This window comes from Apostichopus japonicus, chromosome 13, assembly GCF_037975245.1.
Source record: "Apostichopus japonicus isolate 1M-3 chromosome 13, ASM3797524v1, whole genome shotgun sequence".
NCBI lineage: Eukaryota > Metazoa > Echinodermata > Holothuroidea > Aspidochirotida > Stichopodidae > Apostichopus > Apostichopus japonicus.
The window spans coordinates 19,273,086-19,296,034 of NC_092573.1; the positions used below are offsets into that span (position 1 = coordinate 19,273,086).

Consider the following 22,949-nt stretch of genomic DNA (forward strand, 5'->3'; position numbering starts at 1 on the left):
ACTTTCCCTTTACACTTATGATATACCGACTTTATTGGAAGTTGATTAGACTAAACACAACAACATTACTTACTCATGTATTCAAAATCAATCTATACACTAAAATCTTCTGTGAACTTTAAATGTCGATAAACATATCAGAACTTTACAGTACTTTTTATGTGTGTGTGTTTTGTAATATTGTACTCATTTATGTTCTTAAGAATCCATTGTAGATCATTCCTTTTCGATTTTTTTATAGTTCTTTTTTTTTCTTTCGAAAATTGGTCGTTCAAAATAATCTTGAACGTCTGTTTACAGCAAACTTGGAACAGACCATCTATTTTGTTTTCATCCTCCTTGGCAAAATGTCGTCTTTTTTTCTCATTCATTCTCCAATTTCGTAGCTATCAATTGATGTCTCACTAAGGCATGTCTTCGAAGACACTGAATGTCCCTATGGACAGGTACAGTTACAGACTCGTGGGATGACACCCAGATACTGAAGACGCGTGTTTAAGATTCGTGTTTCAAAATATGGCCTCCATCCATGAATTAAAAAAAAAGTCACAGGAAATGTCGATGCTTCGTACAAGTAACTCTCTCTTTCTCTTTCCTAGAGTATATATACTATACAGCTGAACTGAAATAATTACACATGATTTCAAATCGACAGAACTGACTTTTATTAACTGTGGAAAATAAATAAGACCACTTTTGCATGTTATATTACCTAATAAATTTGTCTATGATGGCTGCAGGTACATCAAAATGGATACCACAGAAAGTGTATTCTTAATTTTATTTTTCTTACCCACCTTACTATCCTAAAGTCCAATACAATATACCATACACAACTTATATTGGTATATGTTGGTAGATTTAAGTCCTATAATTGATATACACACACATATATATATATATATATATTAACAGAATAAAATGTAAAGGCACCATCCAACCACAGACGGTCACCCCCCCCCCCAAGTCAACCCACATCGGCAAAAGGTCACTCAAGTGCCAAATCTCCACCTCCCCTCTATGGCATAAATGCAACCCTTTTATTTTCATGGGGGCATCTTGTATCTCGCATCTCGTCTATATATGACGTCACGGTACCGCCCACAAGTTTTTAAGAAGTACGGAGGCTTGTGTGAACCATATGCCATTTTTGTCAACATTTAAACATGGGATGCCCTACCCTGCAGGGGATCCCCGCTCAAAGACCATTGCGATTCGATTTCGATGCTTGGAACAGATTTATAAAATTGTATTTTTAAATTCTTCACTTTAATTTCCCTATAGATATGATAGATCAGATGATGGAATCACTGTATATTGTTCAATAAGATAATGACGGGTGATTTGTCCCGCCAGCGTAATTTCCATGTACCATCCGGCAGCCACGCACCAACCATCCGGCACCCACCCACCCACCCACCGACCAACCATTCGGCACCACCTGGTACCACCCATCCGCCACCCACCGCCATCCAACCACCACACATCCTAAAGCATACACGTACTTTCAAAGCCAAGTCATAAAACTCACACTAAATAAGACTCGAATACATTTGTAACGTCTCACGTAACATTTAAATAATGAAGTTACTTGAGTCACTTGACTCGAAACAAGTCATTTTTCATGGAAAGTCACTGGCGTGGAGTGAAACGTTACAACACTCTTATGAAGTGATGGCAGCTATAGCATCAAAGGGACTAGTAGATAAGGACATGCCTTTTTTTGAGGAAAGTCAGAGGTTATAAATCTACATAGCTGTTTCCAATTTCAGTCTTAAAGCCATCATCATTCCTACCTAGCCCAGTAGTTTTTTTCCCAAATTTGGTCGTTTGTAACATAGATTGAAAAATATCAAAATTCCTTCGTTCAATCATGCAAGTTTGATCCGCTTTATTTATGTATGACGTCATAATATGAAATAATATCTAATATACTGTCTGAATATGCAACCAAAATGATTGTCTGATGATGTATTACTTTACTAACCTCTTCTCTATTGTTGTTTGTTTGTTTTTCTTCAGAGGGAATGTAATAACACTGTAAGCTTATATATTTATCCTGGCTGTTTTAGTTGGTTAGCCTTTAGATCTTTCACTCACACTTTCACTGCTTTTCATAATATCAACTTTACTGCTCCATTTAAAAAACCATTAAAAATCGAGAACAGTTTCGATGAAGACACCGATTAAAATTTTAAATTAATCTTAGTGTAGCTTGTGTCAAAAATACCAGAGAATAGCCAATGACCCCATTCAAGGGTGTAACACGAAGACCGTGTTTTATCGTTTGTTTCTAATCGGAGTTACGAGCAACCGCTTTTGCAATGTCCGTCCTTTCCTCTTATCTTCCCACCCCTCCCACCCTCCCACCCCTCCCACCCCTTCCACCCTCACACCCCTCCCAACCCTGTCCCGGTCATCTCTCTCCACCCACCCAACCCCCTCTCTCTTTCTCTTTATTCCCATCTTTACGGCAGTGCATATAGCCAGTTAGCAGTCGTTTTAAGTTAATAATCCTTTCCATTTGGCTGGAGCAAATGTCTTCCCCCTTTACACACACACACACACCTCTACTCTTTCTGCAGACTTGATACAAGATATCTTACAACTTACTTCTTCACTTTTATAGGGTTGCCGATATATACCACAGGTAACAAATCATTGTGACAGTTACGAGAAACCAGATTTTGTCAAAATATGCGAAACATCAATCTTTCAAGAGAGTATTTGGAGAATGAAAAAGGTAAAAAGAAAAGAAAGAAAGGGGAAAAAAAGAGACGGTTCCAACAGAAAACATACAGATAAAAAGATGTTTTCACGGTCGAATGGCAGTACGAAATACTGTTTTTCAATCTGGGTGAGTTAACATCTGCAAAAATAAATGAAAATTGTTGCTTGGATCAACCTTTATAATTTGAGAAAGCTATAAACCATGATAAACGAGTTCTTGTTTCGAAAGGGCATTCTGTATCTACGGTAATAAAATCAATGACCGTGACATCTATAGCATCGAAACTACAAGGAACATTACAAGACTAAAGGTTACAGTATTATATCATACATCAGTATAGGATGTGGACATATATAGTATATATGTATACGGTAACTAGGTGTAGGCTACACCTATGTACAATGTAGCATATCACGCTATTGTGCTTCGAAAGGGCAGTCTGTATCTATACGGTAATAAAATCAATGACCCTGACATCTACAGCATCGAAACTATATATACAAGAAACGTATACCATACTAACGGTTTTTATGGCCTACAGTATTATATCATACAGCAGTATAGGTTATATATACAAATATAGGCTATAGGCTATAGCCTATAGGTGTAGGCTATAGGTATGTACATTGTATCATACATTTGTGCAATATAGGCTCACTTGAACATTTCAGTATTTATCTCAAAGTTTAACCTGCAGTGTTTTGTTTTACAGATTCCAAGAAGGATTTTCCCTGCACTTTGTACTCCTTCGATTTGCAAGAAATTGAGGAAAGTCACATTGAGGAGAAAAACGGTTGGCAACAACTTTGTATGGTTTGAGCATCATGATCGCAAAAGCTGGTATTTTTGTACATTTGTGGTGAGTAGCCCTACCGATGATGTTTACAGATGATATGCAGGTGCCCCCTCCCTCATCCTATGGTTTGATTTAAATACAGTTTATTTATTTCAGAAATTTCAAATTGACGTCATCTAAAAGCCGGTCATCCAACACTGTATCGACAGTCGTATCCTTTTTACTTTCTTCAGCGGTTTGATTTTTGCTTTTCTATAAAAGGTTCTTTTTCCTAACTAAAAATAATCTCCGTCTCTATATGAGGTAATTTAAGAAATTATTCGATAACATATAAGGGTGTGGGTCAACATATAGGCTGGATAATAAGAAAAATTAATATTTACATTTTCTCTGTAACTGAGCGTTTGCAATTGACATCACAGATGTGACAACCTAGATTTTTCTGATGAACGTCTTCTAATTTAATGTTTGCTGCAAGCAAATGCTCTTCAAAGTCCCGCATTTGCTTTAAACAAAGGGCTTCCAGGCCTATCATTATAGTTACTTGTACCTTTAAACCCAGAACTGGACAAATCCCCACGTTCAACCTCCACTCTAACTCAAGGACCCTCCACACACCCCGCGCCAGCGGCTGCTATGGATTTCCTGATTGGCAGTCAATACATTAAGCTCATCGACAATTTCTCTTCCGCCCCCCAAATACCCCCATTACATCCCACACTTTATCCCTGCATAACAAATCCCACAAGCCTATATTGTTTGGGACATGTGCAATCAATTGTTTTCCTTGTTAGCATAACTATATCTGTTTACTACGGTATTTAATTTCAACGATTACTGGATATAAACCATCTCGCTATATAGTATAAAGAATGTTTGTAGGGCCAGAAGGTAAGAAATGGCGTCGAGGAATGATAATGGTTTATTTACAAAGCTTAAAATATGTAGTCTGCCAAACAGATGTTAAACACCGCACTCACCAAGTGACGCTTAAGCCACGTCTTTCAGCATATATCCCACGAAACCTTTTTCGCCATCATTTGGCAATGCCTTGAACGTTAACGCGAGATGCCTCATGGGAAATTCAAAGAATGTATAATCAAAGGTATTGCAAACCATTTATTCAACGCTTTTGAAACTGCTAGTATATGATTAGGCTATACTGCAGCTTGAGTTTCAAAATATAAGATGGACCTAATTATGACTTTCTGGTGTAACCACCAAAAGAGCACGTACACAATTTTCAGTTGCTTTGGGCTAGTAACGCTGAAGTCTTTTCTCCCTTCTTACTTTCTTACTCTCTTTGCTTCCTTCTTTCTTCCCTTCATTTTTCCTCCCTTCCCCTTTTCCTTCTTTTTGATCAATATCTCAGTTGATTTTTCTTTAAAAGTGCCTTATTTTGACTTGTTTGCACACTGACCCTAGCTAGCCACTTTCACGTCAAGAGATGTCAATCAAGGCCGAATAACAATTTCCCGGTTGATTCATTTTCGCGCCTAAAGTTAGTCATTTCTGTTGACAACTTAAATACGACACTGCTGCGGTTCTTGCCTAGATGTATTATTATATCCCCTCCCAACATATGCGCGTTTGAACTTGACAGGCCAAAATGGGTAAAAGAAGATAAGTGGAGGAGGATATTATATATGACTGTACTACCTCACTTATTCAGGGATCGTTAGGCTTCGAAGCAATTTTTTTTTTATTTGAACAACTGCTATAGCTTTTACCACATAGTATAGATTTTTAAAGTGGTATTAGGACAGAAAGGGGGTGGGTTACTTCTATCCGAAAAGTTCCTGTCTACCAACCACCACCTGCATTTCGCCCCATCTCTTACGAAAACCGCCGACACAATAAAACCAAATGAGTGAACGTATTGGTCTAAAAGCATATGGTCAATTTATCATTGTGTGCTTTGGATGAACCCAAACAATACACATTTATTACCCCCTCCCCCCTCCCAACCTACCCCACTTTTCCTCGTACATAATTTGTACTGACTAATTTGTTTCATTTTCAATATTAAAATTGTCGAATGTAGTTCCGCATACATCTCGAGTGCGCTCAAGAACAAACGTATATTGATTGTATGTAATTTTTTGTACATCTTTTAAGTTGATCAAATATCATGTGAGCAATACGGCGTTGACTGTTACGCTATTGACCTATAGGCCAACACGATGTGCCGGCTGATATGTGAGTCAATATTATCGAAATGTTAGTTGCAACATCTTATTCCGATACCCTTTTTCATTGTTAATATTAAAAGGTGCTGAGGGTACAACTACTATTCTGGTTCTTACCCCTCCCCTTCCCCTTATTCTTCCATCACCATTGTGAGGGTCTCATTACATCCATCTACACGAACATGTTCGTCAAGCTACATTTGTTGTATACCCGCTCCCATTAGTCAAATCAAGTACCTGGTACAAAATGACTCAAACTTATAACCCACCCCCTTCCTCCCCCGCCTCGCCATTCCTCCCAACACCCCCTTCCCATGGGCGTTGAATTAAACAGACGCAAATGCTTGATTAAAATGAAAATATGGAAGGTTGGTTTTGTAACAGATTCGGTTGCCCCCCCCCTCCCCACCCCTCCCTCCCTCTCAAAATACCTGTGATGTAACGCATTAACCCAATACTAGAGAGATCCTCTATATCTGTCTATGACGTCTTCTCTCCCAACAAAGTTGATGCAATCCACAGTAACCTCCCTTCTTCCCCTTCATGACAATAACAATTATCAGTGCATTGTTTTACCAGCAAACAAGATTGTAGGACCTTTATATAAAATGTACATGCATATGCCTATACATGTCAAATTCTGATTCACTACTAAAGTTGGTAGCCTATAATTTGGTCTTAGAAAAGTAACAAAAAGCCCTCTGCCCAAGCGTTTTGTTCTGACACAATATACATGCAATAAAACTATTGCACGTTAACCCCATCCTCGAAGGGCCCTACTTGCGTGACCGAGAAACGGGTCCCGTTACAAATAGGGGCCATCTGCTTTTAACTTAGAGACTTCATAGGTCTCTTTAACCTATACACGTATATACGACGCCATGCCATACACCCCTGTCTACAGGTTTAAATAATCACTCAACAATTCCTACGTCATGTTTTGTCGTCAGTTAAGTTTAACTAACACGCCAGCTTTCAGGTATGTGTGTGCGCTTGTGTGTGGTGTGTGTTTGATTGGACTTCGGTTTGGGTAATAAAACAAGCTGTTAACCTTTTTATCTATAATTATTGCGGACAATTAATTGCTCTGGAGGACTAATGCGGATATTTTATCAATGATAAGAACCTATAATGAGGAGGCTCAAACACCTTTTTCAAGTTCAAAGCCATCAATACATTACTTTGTAGATCATACGATTTTCTTTTCTGGAGAGAGAGAGAGAGAGAGGGGGGGGGGGCGGAGGATCGGAGGTGTATAGCTTTGTTTTTTCTTGCTATTTGTTGCTTTGGAAAAGAACCTTAAATTTACTTTTGTGAAAAGGTGTACCGTAATTAAATTGCTAATCAACGTGATTAATGGTCTCCATGAAAAGGGGAAGTGTCCATTACTTAACTTAAAGAACTTAACCTTATCTAATTTTAAGATTAATGAGTAATAAAATTACTGCTATTTTTACCTGTAAGTATTAATTTGTAGACAGTGTATCATCTTGAGCTAGTCTTAATTGGATCATAAAGATGGGAACGTATACTCCATTAACTGGATCAATAAATTATAATAAACTGTTATAAGAACCATGCGGACCGACTGCTATAGAATGCCGTTTGTATATGCATTTTATGACACCAAATTGCACGTATCATAAATTTATTACATCTGTGAACAGCAACACTATGACAGAATTTATGTTTTTTATTCATCATGCAACCAGGGGCGTCGATAGCTAGATTGGGACCCGGGAATAAAAATGTCAACGGGCCCCGTTATTTATTTATTTTTTCGTCATTTCTTCTCAGGTAAATTATGAATATGAAATACATTCTTTTATCTCATATTTCCCTGCCCCCCTTATTGTCACTCCTATACAGTGGCGGCGCTACGAGGGACATTAGGGGGAAATGTCCCTACATTTTCCCCTTTCCCTCTAGTTGCCCCCCCCCCCCCTCAACCAATCAGATCTGCTACTGATCCAAAATAGCCTATATAGAACTAGGCTCATCGTTTGTATTAGAAACAGCTTCCAAATGCAATTGATTAATGTGAAAAATTTTCAAAATATAAAATCATTTTGCGTCTAAGTCAATTCCCAAAGGGGAGAGGGAACCCCTCCCCAATATAAGTGTTACATATTTTGTCTCCTCCCCACAACCAAAAAATATGACTCGCCCCCCTAGTTGCCTCCCCCCCCCCCCCAGGTAGCCTTGGATGGTGCTCCTATATTAAAATTAGCAACACATCCACTATTATAATATCGTAATTACGTTATTACAGAGCTCTTTCATGTTGCACGCAATTTACAAGTTTTCTTTATTCATCACATTTACTGAGAGCGCATGCGCTTGATAACGTGAGAGTACAAGACTGTGATACTGACGAGCGCGCTTAATTCTGACGTTGTTGAGTAAGCTCCTCATATAATGATAAATATACAATATTTATATAAGTTTTGGTTCTAATATGGACATGAATGGAGCCTATAGCCCGACAGTCCTATGAATTACATGTCCTTTCACCCTTCAATCTAATGTTGTTTTTGTAAGTTCACGGGATAGGTAAAAAAAAAACCCACAAAGAACGATAAGTGAAAACACTTAAAAAAAAACCTTTTTCTCTTTTTGAGAAGAAAAAATAACGTTTATAGGTTTAATTGAACTATTAACACTAATTTCCCTACTCGAAAATAGTGTATAATTGCAGTCACTGTAAAAACATGAAGAAGACAAAAAAAAAAAAAAACTGGTTTATTTTATTAAGTGTTGTCAATTCTAAGAGCTCTCACGCGTGATGTCGAGTTTTACAACATAACTCAATTCATGGCATGTATTTTATACGGCGGTATAATGTTATATTATATACACACACCATAAAGTGTAGACTATATCAAAGTTTGTTCATTTATTATCTTTTCAATCTCTTCGCTGATTTGTTTGAAGAGATCTTTGTCAACAAAAACAAACTAATACCTATAATATCTGATAACAGAGTGTGAGTTATGTCTGCGAAACATGAACTAATTAACCTCATCTGATAAAGACAGGCTTATTGGATGTCGATAAGACCCTTCAAATGCTGTGTGTGTTCTCATCATTCCGTATCAACACACAACTCAGCATATGAAAACATCATTGACAAAAGCATTCGAGCTTTCAATTATTTAGTTTGGGCTTCAGCTGCGTTTGGAAGGCACTGGATGTGGAAAGAGAGTTTTTTTTGCGGTATTGCACATGAGGGTGAGTGGGCGGGGGAAGGGGATCAGGGGGAAGGGAGGGATATCTCCAGTCAAATGGTGTTCCTATTTCTACCTCACCTCCCCTTCCCTTCCCCATCCTCTTTCCCGGATCTGATAGTATATATCTGTAGTATTTACAGAGATTTAATCACAATACATATTTTAGAATTCGACAGACTTAATACAATATCCATTGAGGTATGGATGTGCACTATGACTATGAAGGCAAAGTCACAAAACTCATGATTAAATTGCTTGGAATAAGGGATTTATTTATTTACTTTTAATCATTCTCTTATATGCATTGATGAATGCCAACGAGAAAATTCTGACTTTGTGTGAGCTGCGAATTTAATAAGTTATACTAATTAAAACATACACTGCCAGCACTCTTCTCCCATCCCCTCCCCCTACCCCAGCACAAACCCACCCCTTCATCTTGACATAAAAAACATTCGTTATTACTATTTCATGCATGGACTGTAGCTGAACAGGTCATGAACCTTTTTCCAACGTGTTAGTGATTTTTTCCCTTCAAATTAAGGAATGAGTCCATTTCTTTAAAAACATTCTGTTTGCTTAAATTGTTTAGTTCCATTTCGGTGCTACCATAAAAGTTAAGATCGCATAAATTTAGGCCTGGCCAATAGACGCGGGTAGAGTTCGTTAAGTTTGAGTATTCGAATTTCTTTCATATTTTCGATGAAAAGTAGAAACATCATAAAATATTTTGACTCGCTGTTTCTATGATTTTAACAACATATTTTGTGAATTTAAAAAAAACACATTGTCTGCCTGTCTGTCAGGATCGGACGAAAACATAAAATTAATCTCGAATTTACCATTAAATTGCAGAAAAATTAAAGAAGGGGTGTCAAAATTTCTGATTATGATAAAAGTTAGCCAATAAGTACATACACCTTAAAAACAGTCCACATCGGCCTGCCCCCACCTCATCCCCCAGCCTCCCCCTCCCAATCCCGCAATGAAACCAGAAAGGGGAAAATACAAGCTGTATTTTTCGTTTTCATATCTTCCATATTATCTTTCAATTTCTGTTTTGTTTTTCTATTGTTCTCTGCTCTTTTCTTACGTCAATATTCATCGAGAGTAGAAACTGACGTAACCATAAACTGATATCTCCGATTGCCGTGTTAAAGAAGTCGTGTTCTAAATGTTACCGCTTTCCTTTTTCTTTTCTTTCCTTTCTTTATTCCACGACTGCCCTTGTTAGAAAACACACCAAGTCCCTCATTTTCAATCTCTTTTCACCACTGATAGGAAGCGTCACTTCACGCAGTGATTCGCCGCGTGAGACTAGCCGTAGACCAACAGAGGATACCGAGGTGGAAATTAACCAGGAAATTCGATGAAGTTAGCTTCGACAGGTGTTTAAGAAAGATGTTTTGCGCATTATAATTCTATTTTTTTTATTTCAACATCTTCATCATTCCCTTTTCTTCTCTATAGAAGCTTGAGAGGGCAACTTTAAAAATTAAATTTCGTTTTGTGAAATGACAGATTAAGGAAATAATACGAGCCCTTGGTTGAAAGGGTTATTCACACATGAGTGATATATAATACACGTATATGAAAGACAAGTGTATATATATACATATTTATATATGGATGGATGTATGTATATGTGTGTGTGTTATACAGTTATATGAAATACTCCTCCCCAGTTAAGATGGTGAGATATTGGACATCAAGCATGCCACACACGACTGTATGCGGACCTAGCGGAAGCAGAAGGAATAAGAATCTGTTCATATGAAGGGTCGTCAGACGCAAGACTTGATGAATTGTGACACTCGTTATTACGTAGTAGTTAGTGTAATACGCCTCAAAGGGATAAGCCATGCACTTGAGATTATGTTTTTTCTTTACTTTTTTTGACTATCTACTTTGTGACATTTTTGCCTTGTTGGGGTGTAGAAATAGTTAATGGTATTTGGCGGCAGTTGTCGCCTGAATAAAAAAATGTCCAAGTAGCTGCACGGATTTTTTTGTAGAAGATGGGCAAAACGAAAGAGAGCATTCCAAGTGTATGGCGAACGTTAACTCTGTGTAACCCCGTGTCGTTCTGTTGTATAAGGGCCTATTCGAAGTGGTGCCATGGGATGTATATAAATATAATTAACAGTTAAAGGTAGTAGTGTAATAATTGTAAAAGGTATACAGACCCACCGCCGCTCGTGTTTATACTTGACTTGACTCACGTATGTACTTATATGTTTTATTTGATTTAACACTGATAAGAAGTTATATATGATGTGTACACTGGTTCATTCCAAACAACCAATGATCAAACAATGACGGTTCAATTGCTCGGGAAGGGGAGTTGGGAATCAGGGAGGGGACCAGTGAGGGGTATACAGGAGGGTTAGGGGAGCATGAGGAGGGAGAGGAGGAGTGAGGAGGGATAGAAATAACCAAACTTTAATAGCTTTGATTTATTATAATAAAATATTACTGGAATTAACGGAAAGTTATCGACAAGTATGGAAACATAAGTAGTGGGGAAGGTTGAAGTGGAGGGGGGGGGGTAGAAGTCGTGGGGGAGGAGGGTGGTGACGATCTGTACTTCAAACATCCAACGTGTTTCCTCTGTAATATGTCGAGAATAAAACGAGGCAGGCGTGTAATACCGGTACCTCTATCCCTGCCTCTAAATTAATCCCGTAAAATATACAGACGGCCTTCGTGACATGCGCATGTTGGATCGTTTCCATGATGTCACCGGTGATCATGCCGTGAAGGCCTATTTTATTTTGTCAACAACATAATATGAAATCAGTGATTCTATAAGCCCAAAATGCCATGTTGGCGTTCCATGAGAGAAAAACAATATATTTGTACTAACAACTTCAAGGTGAAAGTCACAAGGATTTCGGTTATATAGGAATCAATTAGCTAACTAACATATTGTCTGCAAAATGTTGGCAAAAAGAGTATCTTTTATCAATATGCACGTGCGTGAAACATCTAATAAAGAACTTAAAAGAAGTAAAATTTATCGAATGTAGGCTAATGTAACCCCCTGGTTTAAAAAAAAAATCAGGTCCTTCACCAGTTTGACGAAACCCTACGCTGTGTTACTTAATTACGAAGCTGGCCAGGAAGTGTTAGTTATATATGCCAACGGAGGGCATTGGTCGATAATGGCAAATATGGAGGCCGACTGCGAGCCCCATGATAGGACTATCACTCCCTTCGTGGAATGGAATTTGGCGCGGTGTCAACAATCAAAGTTGTCCCGGCCCTCCCCCTTGCTATCCCAGTGGTTTACCACTGTTGTTTTCACACCTCATGTTTATCAGTTCTTATTCTTTTCATTGTCAAAATCAGGACAGGTGAAATGTGAGGGTGCTGTATGGTGCTGCGAGGCGCAGTAGTTGGTACCAACAGGCAAATGGGATATAAGAGATACGTTGGAAACTCGAGTTAGGTTGAAGAAACAGGTGTACATGTGAGAGCCTGGACCAACCACGGATACAGTCAAATGTACACAATTATTTCGAATGACCTTCTCAGAGAGGTAAATGCAAAAGATCTATAGTATAAAAGAAGAATGAAGAATTATTATGTCAACGAGAAATATTTATGAGGTGGGGATCATGTAATAAGTTAACTGCATTTGCATACCACTAATATGTGGTGAGATTACTGTATCACAGGGGTTAGCTAAACAGCCTAGCATTTAGTTATGCATTTATTTTGAGGCGTGGGTGGTTGGGTAGGGGGTAGGGGGAAGGGGGAGGTCACGGATGACGGAAAGGGTGGTTCCTCAGAAAACCAGGTGGTAACCGTCTAGATCATAGAGAGTTAATATTTTATTTTGATATCACTTATAGCCTAATGTTAGCCACGGTTTTTGGGTGATGCTAGGTTGTGGGGGGGGGGGGTGGTTTTAATGGTATAGGTGTTTACGTCATCCGAAACAACAGGGGTTGTCAATTAATTTACTGCGAGGTCCAAAGAAAACCATTGACTGAAGCAAAGGGCCCGACATTGTCAAAATCTCACTTTACATAGATTGAGCAACGTGCAAGATTGTCTTATATGTAGGCTGCTCAAACCGTAGGTATTATAAGGGCCCGAAAACCCGATCAGTGCAAGATTGTGAACCGATTGTTATTTCGCGAGCCGGATTGAAATCTTTTCACGTCTTGAAGTTGGTGAGAACCCCTAGCCGGCAGGTACATGAGTGACTTAAAACACAGCATGTGTTTCATAGCTAAACATATATTACCCATAATGCAACTCACTAAACTGTGCACAGTTCCGTACGAACACCAAATGAAATTTTGTTTCCTTTGAAGTGGGGTCAGAAGTGAAAAAAAAAATCGTTTGGATTATGTTAATCAAGATAGCCAACAATTCTTGCAAAATATTGCAGTGACAAAACTAAGTGAATAAGAAGATAAATAAAAAATAAATTATTATGCATTACAGAAATAATAATGTCGATTTTCATTTTGATGATGTAAGGACTTTTGGTCCTTTTATGTATGTGTGTAGGAAAACTATATGAGGCCTTTGCAGTAAACGGCAGTTTGGCAGGTCACTTGTTACGTAAAATCTGCGTCCCAGGTACGCATAACCAAACTTCCGCCTGTCCGTATGTTTGTCAATATCGTTTCAAATCGTTTTAGAAGCTTCGGACAAACCGGCGCCTTTGTACAGATATCTTTAAACGCTATAATGACATTATCCAAACCAAAAAAAGGGGAAACTGTTGGTTTCTCAAACTATCTAAATTTCTGCCTCTGCCAATGACATTTGAAAGCTTACCAAATGGTGAGAAGTAAAGAGATACAACTTACTGACCAGTTCTCAGTCCCATAATCCGGACGTCTTAGAGACATCCACAGGGCAGGTGTAGGGGTGGGGTGTTGAGGTATGGTACTATGGAACGCCACCAAAGTCAATAACACGTGACTATTTAAGTGATGTAATGACGTAGATTTACCGAAATTATACGTTGAACTTCGCATAGCCTATTTATTTTAAAATCTAAATCAAATTCCCCTTTCGACAAGATAACCATGCACGAAACGCCCAAAAAGTAAGTCAAATATCAATAAAAAATATATTTCCAGGATTGACCAAATATACGCTAAGGCTAAAGAAGTATAATATATACCATGGAAATCTTAGCACACACAAAATGTGTGGTAGCGTCATTTATGATGGGTGGAAGCAGAGAGAGGGTGGGGGGGGGGGGTGAGTAGGTGTGAATGCAAGGGGACTCCAGGGGCAAAAGCCCTGATAGGAATCCAGACTCCTGGCGCTCCGCAAGCTGCAGTATTTTCGGATATTTCTCGTTCTCTCTTAACGACTTTCGAGCGCACAATTTGCATATCATAAAGAAAAATTACTCTGAAATTTCGTTGGTCTGTGTCTTGTTGTTTTCTTCAAGTAAATTATTTGGTGTAAATATACATTCACCCCTGGCTCTTACTCCCTAAAAAAAACCCACACAGACAATCATCTATCTTATTGGGGATTGGTGTTCAATCGAAGGATGGCGCACAAACGGTACCGTCATTGTAAACAGTGCCTAGCAAAGATCCAACGGTACTGATGTATAGTTTTTCTGCATGTTAGTAATTATCATCATGATTGTCTTTTATGCTTGGATGTTGAACAGTATGATTTTAAACCTTGAATATGTGAAGATCAGAAGATGATTTAGGGTATAGAAGAAATCCCATTTCGTGAAATTGGGAAGACTACACGACGAGAGCTGACACATATAATATGCTAAATATTCACCTTCCTAATCTAAATTGTCATGGTAATGGAAATTGCAAGTGACCAGTTAGTCCAAGCCATCATCTGCTAGTCATGGGTCGGACATGCGGTAAAGAACATCTACCTATGCTCAGTCGACCTTGGAAAGTGACGAATTGGATTGTGTAAATCGATGGGACAATTACTTGTGGTATAGGCTATGCATCCTGAAGTCTCTTTAACAAATCTATATAATATGCGTAGAAAGAAACACCGCCAGAAATTAGTAGTACAATTTGCATAACAATAATTTCAAAGCTAATCTCTATAACGCCTCCATAACGCCCCCATAACTTTGCACTGTCTAGTTTTTCATTCCTATGATATTGTGGGAATTAGTCACATTATGTTGTGAAGAATAGCAATACAGAAGGGGAAAAAAGGGGGTATTTTTCTTTATGTGAGATTCAAATAGCAAGTTTAACTTAGGCCTGCATATATAATTAAATTCTATTCAAAGGAGATATGCTTGTCTTTATGTTACCATAACAATGGAAGATAATATTTTCTGTGCATTGTAATAAATATATGGTGTTATCTTGTTTTCTGTTTCGACACCCGGCATTGTCGGTTTGCTCAAGAGAATGTTAGAGGTGCCGCTCGATTGAGTGACCATAGATATATTGATACAATCAATCGGTGACATGAAATGCTATATACAACAGTGCTGCTTCAAGTGCTATTTTAGCCTAATCTTCGAGTGGAAAACCATTAGCGCAATCTACTTTCAAACGATCATTGATTTTGCTTTGTCCGGTTACAGCCTCATTATGTGCATACGCAAATGTAACAGACTGCAGACAGTCCAATGATCATGTGAAGAACATGGACAATTGAATGAAGAGGCATTTGAAATAATCACCGGTTTCTAAGGCAGAGTGGACAAAGGCAAACAAAAATGTGAGAGTGTTGCTAAAGCTCCAATTCTCGACTTCTATACATATATATCTGTTACAAGGTTACAACCTCGAGGAAGCAAATAGGACAAGCTTTTCCAAATTTGAATTCCAATTTATTTGATATCATGTCCTTCTTTTTGGGATTTGCAATCGCAGTGAAGTTACCTAAATGGGGGGGGGGGGGGGGTATGAAGCGGAAAACCGTGCCCCTCGAATTATCCATTTGCCACTTTTATCGGTATAAATTGACTTTCCATATCGGTAAAAAGCCTGCAGGGAGCTGGAACACAACTGTCTTTAACAGACGACTTTTTGTTCCTCTTCGCCGACTGAAAGTACCTATATACATGATGACTACACTGTAGGGTCTCGAGTTCAACGTGTTAATGATGTCAAGTTTCCATAGGATTAAGCATGACCGCGACTTTTGCTATTGCCTTCAGGCTTTTGTAAAACATGCGAGCATAAGTTATTTGTGTTAAAGAGTAGACATACATTTCTCTACAGTAACCGCTTACATCCTTCATTCCACACGTTATGTGGAATAAATGATACATAAGCTTCTTTATCTGTTTTTAATTTTCTTTTTCTAAATATGTATCAAGGGTCGCAACAATTCTCCATTCATTATACCGCACGTTCTCGTCGTAATAAAACGAAAAGAAAAATGAAACATTGAACGATCCGGCAGAACACATTAACATGATAGCAACATCGTCAAACTGACTCATCTTCAACCCCCCATTCTTCTTACATTAGGATTATGGTCACGTGGTCGTGACGATTTGACAGGTAACCCAGTGTGTCCAACCAACCATATTTTAGTTACTAATGTATACAGCTATGTCGTCACAGTCAAGCTATCGTAGTCACAGTTATAACCGAATAAATAGGCGTTAGGTCTATATATGTTACGTAAGAAGCATCACAATAACAGGTTAGTGAACATAGCATCAAATAGTAGGCATGCATATTGTGTACAGTTCAGTTTGACGCAACGATACTTATTTGCATACATGAATAAACAATGAAGGCGGATCTTATAAATACAGGTGCGAAACGGGCCGTAGGTACCATGTTTAGTCAAATAGAAAGTGATGTTGGAGGAGGGGAAGAGGGAGGGAGGGGAAGAGGGAGGTGGCGAGCGTCAGCTACCAGGCCACGTAAGCAGAGTTTAATGTTGCTTTCATATTTAGTATTGGGTGTACACGTCCCTATTCTGTGTTAAACTTTCAATGCAATTCTGGTTCAAAAGTCATTTGAATATTGTTCCAATTCATCTGTTGCGTTTCCATTAACAGTTTAGCTCATTTTAGAAATGGAAGAGGGAGGTGCACTGTTATGTGGCAGATGTCCCGAGATCGTATACATTTTGAGCCTCCTCACAAGGTATGTCCCAACTGACCTCCTCCCAACACCCACCCCCACCCCCTCTTCACCTCCCCCTCACCCCTTTCCTTCCCTCGCCCCACAAGCTATAGATCTGGCCCCGATTTTACATTACAGTGATCAGGAAAATTCACGAGCGACTCCCACCTGCATATATAGACCTACTTTTCACTCTCTATATACCCAAACTGAGATGGGTTATTTTTACCCATTCTGGACGGTAGCGACATATAAGCTTACGGCATCCCACTGAGCCTTCATGTCAAAGAAGGTGACAAAAGGTGAAATCAAATTTACGGAGAATGAATTCGAACATCAACAAGCAGAGGTATCAGAAGGCCGTGGTTCATAGCTTTGCTCAATTACTTGGTCATATCTCTTTTGAAAATATGTAACAGTTTATATATATATGTGTATATATATAGATAAGCAAAGTACCTCAGTGTTAAGCAAGCTTGATCAGTGATTTGTGACATACAAGAATCGCAAATAGCGAAGCGTGAACTTTGTATCATTCTTAGGGATCATTGAACGCTGTTGGGATAATCCCACAACACATGTGTTCATTGGGGACGTTATGCAATCATTATCTTTTGACCAAATGTTATGCAATGATAGTATAATAACGTTTATACCGTTCCGATTCACAAATATAGAGTCTACCTACAAATATAATTTTATGTATTATGAAAGCGTTGTGAGATTCCATGCATATATTGTTTGTTGTTTAAGCTTAATTAACTGCATGCGTATATCTCCACATGAATGTATTGTAATATAGTGCCGATTATCAACATTGTCAGTAAATGCAAGAAAATAGAACATTTTGTGCTCATTTCGTGTTTCATCAATTACATAGTTGAGCATATACAATATTCTCGCAAAGAAAAGCTGTCTATCTTTTAGCTAGCACACCATTTGTATGGAGTGCTGTTTGAAGCAACAAGTAACTTGCATTTGAAATTTAAATGTATGACAGCAACGTTTTTTAATTAGCTTAGATAGTTTTGATACTTTCAACTGCGTTATAACCACTTAACCATAATGAATTCACCCAAGAGCAATATCCCTTATTCTGATATTATAATATAGTTTACATAATATTTATGCGGTTTCGTAATGAAAAATTTGTCCCTCTTGCTTGCAAATTATTCCCCAGATAGAACAATTTAGTTCACAGGTGAGAAGATTGTCAGTTAAAAATAAATCTCTATGAAATATTTATATCCTTCCATGTCAGCTGATTTACAGTTATAGATTAGATTTAAGCTCATATCTCAAAATATTGAGACAATATTTTTTTATTTTGAATGAGCAAAATTTTGAAGGAAACGTCAGTTAAATACATACAAAATGATCAATAAGGGTATTTTCAATTGTGAAATATTGCATTTACCGTTTTGGGGGATATTTTGATTGTTTCCAGGATGCAAATGAGAGCAAATACTATATTATAGTTGCTTGTAAAATATGATAATCAAAAATTGTCAACAGTCAACAAAGTTACAAGAATTCGAGCAACAAAGTTACAAGAATTCGAGTACTGGATTGCTAAAAATTTCCATATTTGTCGCTATATTATTTACTAAATCATTTAATTAAAATGTTTTCAATGAATTGCATCTCTAAACTTCAGAATGGATTCTATGGTGTAGCTCAACTATAAAACGGTCATGTGATATGATGTGTTGTGCTGTGGTGTGGTTACGGTTTGATATGACGTGGTGTGATGTGGTGTAATGTGGTGTAATGTGGTGTTATGTGGTGTGATGTGATATGATGTGAAGTTGTGTGATGTGATGCGATGCGATTAGAGAGTCTGAAAGAACGTCGAATTATGCATCGTTAGATCATTGGATTCTATATTTAAGTATAAATCCGAAGTCTAATGAAAAACATGTTGTGTAAAAATCCAAAGGACGATTTCAAATTTTTGTCTGTTTTGCTCTTAATTAATACCATAAAATTCAATCGCAAATGAGTTTGCTTTCTTTTCTGCAAATTTATAATAACTGCATCTAGTATTTCTTTGTCATTTTTAAGGATTATACGAAGTGTCCTCATGATTTTGGTAATATTTTATAGCTGTTGAAATTAATAACGTACAGTGTACTTCAAATAACCAGACTGTGGTTCTTTTCGCGGAAGGTTAACAAACTGCATGCATTCCAGTAAAAAGAGTAACCAAATAATTTTGGTAAAAATAGATTTCCTACTTTTCGTACAGTTCATAATTTTGAAGCCTGCGAGCACTTTGTCTAGCTTTTCGATGAAATAACAACATGGAATGGCTAGAGAAAAAAAACCCAAAACTGTTTTCATATTTTTTTACTGCTCGATGAAAAATAAAATTGATTGAGGTAATAAAACATTGTGAAATTAACATAAGTGAAGTTTTATATAGAAAGGTGAAACTTTGTGACGTTTAAGTATATATTAAGGGAGGTGATGGGTGTCGGGGTTGGGGTAGGGGTAGGTAGGACTATTTTATATCTGTTTTTTAAATATCAGCTGTGAGAATATATTCTTTATATATTCGAGGTGTGAAGGGTATAGGTTTATACCTTATTCCAGACACGAAAAAACGCTATATCTGTACCGTTATACTGCTGCATTTAGGCGTGATTTTGTTTATGTTCTGTTGAGGTTCAGTGAACGGTATGTCGCAAATGAATAGCCCGAAGAGTCCTCGTACAATGTTCACACGTCTACATGATTAGAGTAGATGCGTGCTCATGAAAACATAATTTAGTGATCATATACCCACCAACATGTATATGAAACTTCAGTGATATATACCGTAGAAAAAAAAAACTGTGATAAAACAAAAGTACATTAGTGATATGTGTAAATTATTTACAACCAAATATGAATGTGCAAGTTTCATGAACTGATGGAAGTTAATGTTATGCTTACGCACATTATATGTCTTTCGCTGATACCCTGACGAAAACAAAGTACAATCGCTTTCTTCCAAGATTACCATTTTATTCGTAAGACTGTTAATACTCTTGTAGGTTTTTCTAAGGATTTATCTCTTGCAATAATAATAATAATGATAATAATAATAATTAAAAACATGTCTAAACATGTCTAAATTTATCCCTTGCAAAGCTGTTTATTGTACAACTTTTCGGTGACCATTTTTATACTATTCACTTTGACTTGATACATGGACTATCGTGTTATTAACTTGTCTCTGTTTTGTTTTCTTTCAAAAGGCTGAATATCACATACGTAATTAAATATGTTATCATGAATGTATATAACGGAAGTTTACATTTTATGCATCACAAGATGAACGGCTAAATACGAAGTTGTATAAGCCTCAGATTTTTTTGTCCTTTTATTCTTGAGACAATATAAATTTAGCAAGTGTCGTTAAAACCGTTTCCTATTCTGAATATACAGTAGACATGAGTAAGTCCAGCCAAGTGTGCAAATATTGACATCACATTCAAGCTAAATAGAGTCATTCATTTGACAAAATTTTCAATCAAAAGAGATGTTGTTGGCATTGTATTATGATTGATGTATGTACTGCAGTCTTTTAAAAACAAATCCATATTGAAGCCATATCCACGTAATGTAACTTTGTGTAATATCACACTGTAAAGGTTACGTATATATAGGCCTATGTCGTATATATATATATAATGTATCATACATGGATAATGTGAAGTGTATATGGACATGCATTATAAATGGAGACCATTTCTTATAAGACCGCCAGAAGTAAAAGGATATGCATAATACACCCCTAGCATGACCCTAATATTTCTTTATAGAGAATTAAACATGAAAAATGTTTAGTATACATACAGATATATTTTTCATATTTATGGTGAATGTCTTTGACGCTCAAGTAAGACTCAGAAAGGAATTTGGGCTCTTATAAAATGGAGAAGTGGATTGTTTCTATTTCACATTCCATCCGTGCAGGTATTGAATTATAATCCAATTCTGTTTTTTTTTTAAATATTATCTCACTCTCTCTATCTCTCGCTCTATATATTTTTTATTTTATTTACAAAACATAAACAAGGCGTTATCGCGTAAGCTCTATCGCAAAACATCAACAGCCGATAAGGCTGTATACAAGTGTTATTTATACACATAAAACGTGACTGTATAGGAATGATTGTGTTTTACATTTATTTTGTCACCCGAGTTAAAGCTTATGCCTGTTTCAACAAATCCCTTTATAAGTATTTGTTTTTAGCGTTGGATGTCAAACTGGTTTTGTATTCCTTTCATTTTCTTCTTCTGTTTTTGCTTGTTGTTGTTGTTGTTTAGATGTTGAAAGTTACGATATGATATTAATCTCAGTCACGTTATAATCAAGATTGTACTATATAATGCAAAAGGTATGAGTAATCACTGACAATTAACCTACACAACAGCTAAAGAAAGAAGCAGAAAAGGAAGAGAGAAAAATGACGATGACGATGATGGACGATGATTAAAATTGAGTAAAATTTCTTCCACATTTCGTTTCATCGTCGGATAAATATTCTACCAACTTGATATAGATGCAGAAGAGATGATATCAAGTTGAATGACTGTTTTGTTTCAAATCTCTTAATCAATAATCAAACAGAACGGTGCAAAAAGATAAATAAATAAATAAAACTACGATGTGAAAAGGAGGAGAAGTTTTACTTTAAAATGCACATAAAATTTTTTGTCGAATAACATGATTGTTTTTATGTATTTTTTATGATTATTATTATTAAGAGTATATATACATATATAGTTTTCTTACCTTTGCGTCTGTCCCATCAGTAAAGATCCACGCACACGAACCACAATGAAAGAAATCACCGCTTTATTATGGTATCCAATAAAGAAAACGAAAATTCGAAGAAAAAAAAAAAGTTTGAAAAAAAAAATAAAAAAATGCGAAATTAAGAATGAAGTATTCCTTGCGGATACAGCTGATGTACCCTAGAGTTTCCTATTAACCGCTGTCCGGGCACATTTTCTTCGCTTCGTTACGCAAGGTGGCATGAGATAAACTGTAATCGTGTGGCCGAATCGACAGCTAAGGTGTGAAATTGACGTGTTAGATCTAATGACCCGTACTGGGTACACAGACACATACTGACTGACTGACAAGGCCTTACACGAAGTAAGTTTCTCAAATATCCTCTCTGTATGTATATGCCCTCTTTTTCTAATCTGGTTCCTGTTTTTCTTTATGGACGACAAAAAAAAATGACGAGCCTTCCTTCACAGCCGGGGCTTTTTCAAGCACGGTACGGGAATTACAAGCATTCTATTATCGTACTCGCTTTTGATAGTTGTAAAGGTGTTCTACTCTTGTGTTGAAAAGCCTATTAGGTAGTTCAAACACTTTGCACGTATCTTGCGGCGGTCTAGTGTGATCACGTTGCCTTCTGTACACAAGGGGTACTCCATTCAGTCGCGGGGAGGATTTGTGTTTTTTTTATCTTTCTAGTTTTTGTTTTTTCTTGTTTTTTGACAGACCTCCAAAAGAACGAATTTGTTTGCAGAATACTTTGCAAGGTGTGCTTGTTCTATGTACATTGATTTGGTTGAGGAGGGCCTAAAGGCAAACTGAACAAGGCTTTTGAATTCACGATTGCTTCCATGAAAGATATAGGAAAATGCTGACGGCACATTCCTTACTTCTGTTGGATCGCGCCTCTATAGTCAACAAATAACTAAATCCATATAATTCGTTCTATATATTTTCTTCGATAGATATTCTTTTTTTATTGCTAATTTCACGCCCAAAGACTTTAAATCGCTTGAGGTTAATTTGGCAATCAAAATTCACAAAGGATTCACATTCCGTAATTCTGTTCCATTCTTTTGTACAGTTTATCGGTATAGTGGTACACTATATACTGCAGATTGGTGGTTAGTTACCCATATTACACAATCAAATAT

The 22,949-nt window shown here is 37.2% G+C and overlaps 1 protein-coding gene and 1 long non-coding RNA gene across 3 annotated transcripts in view; one reads left to right on the forward strand and one right to left on the reverse strand.

Annotated features, from left to right (window-relative positions):
- The window catches only part of LOC139978511 (repulsive guidance molecule A-like), a 49,841-nt gene extending 27,328 nt beyond the window's left edge, over positions 1-22,513 (reverse strand). The window contains exon 1 of the mRNA XM_071988798.1: positions 21,799-22,513. Within this exon, the coding sequence (XP_071844899.1) occupies positions 21,799-21,815 (17 nt within the window). The 5' untranslated portion in view covers positions 21,816-22,513. The remainder of the gene's footprint in view (positions 1-21,798) is intronic.
- LOC139979111 (uncharacterized) lies at positions 2,459-10,933 on the forward strand. 2 transcript variants are annotated; one of them, XR_011797085.1, is made up of 3 exons: positions 2,459-3,183; positions 3,444-3,590; positions 10,228-10,933. It is a non-coding gene; the product is annotated as an uncharacterized lncRNA (long non-coding RNA). The 2 variants fall into 2 exon arrangements; XR_011797084.1 differs by having other exon boundaries at positions 2,459-3,590.
- Positions 22,514-22,949: the final 436 nt, after the last annotated feature.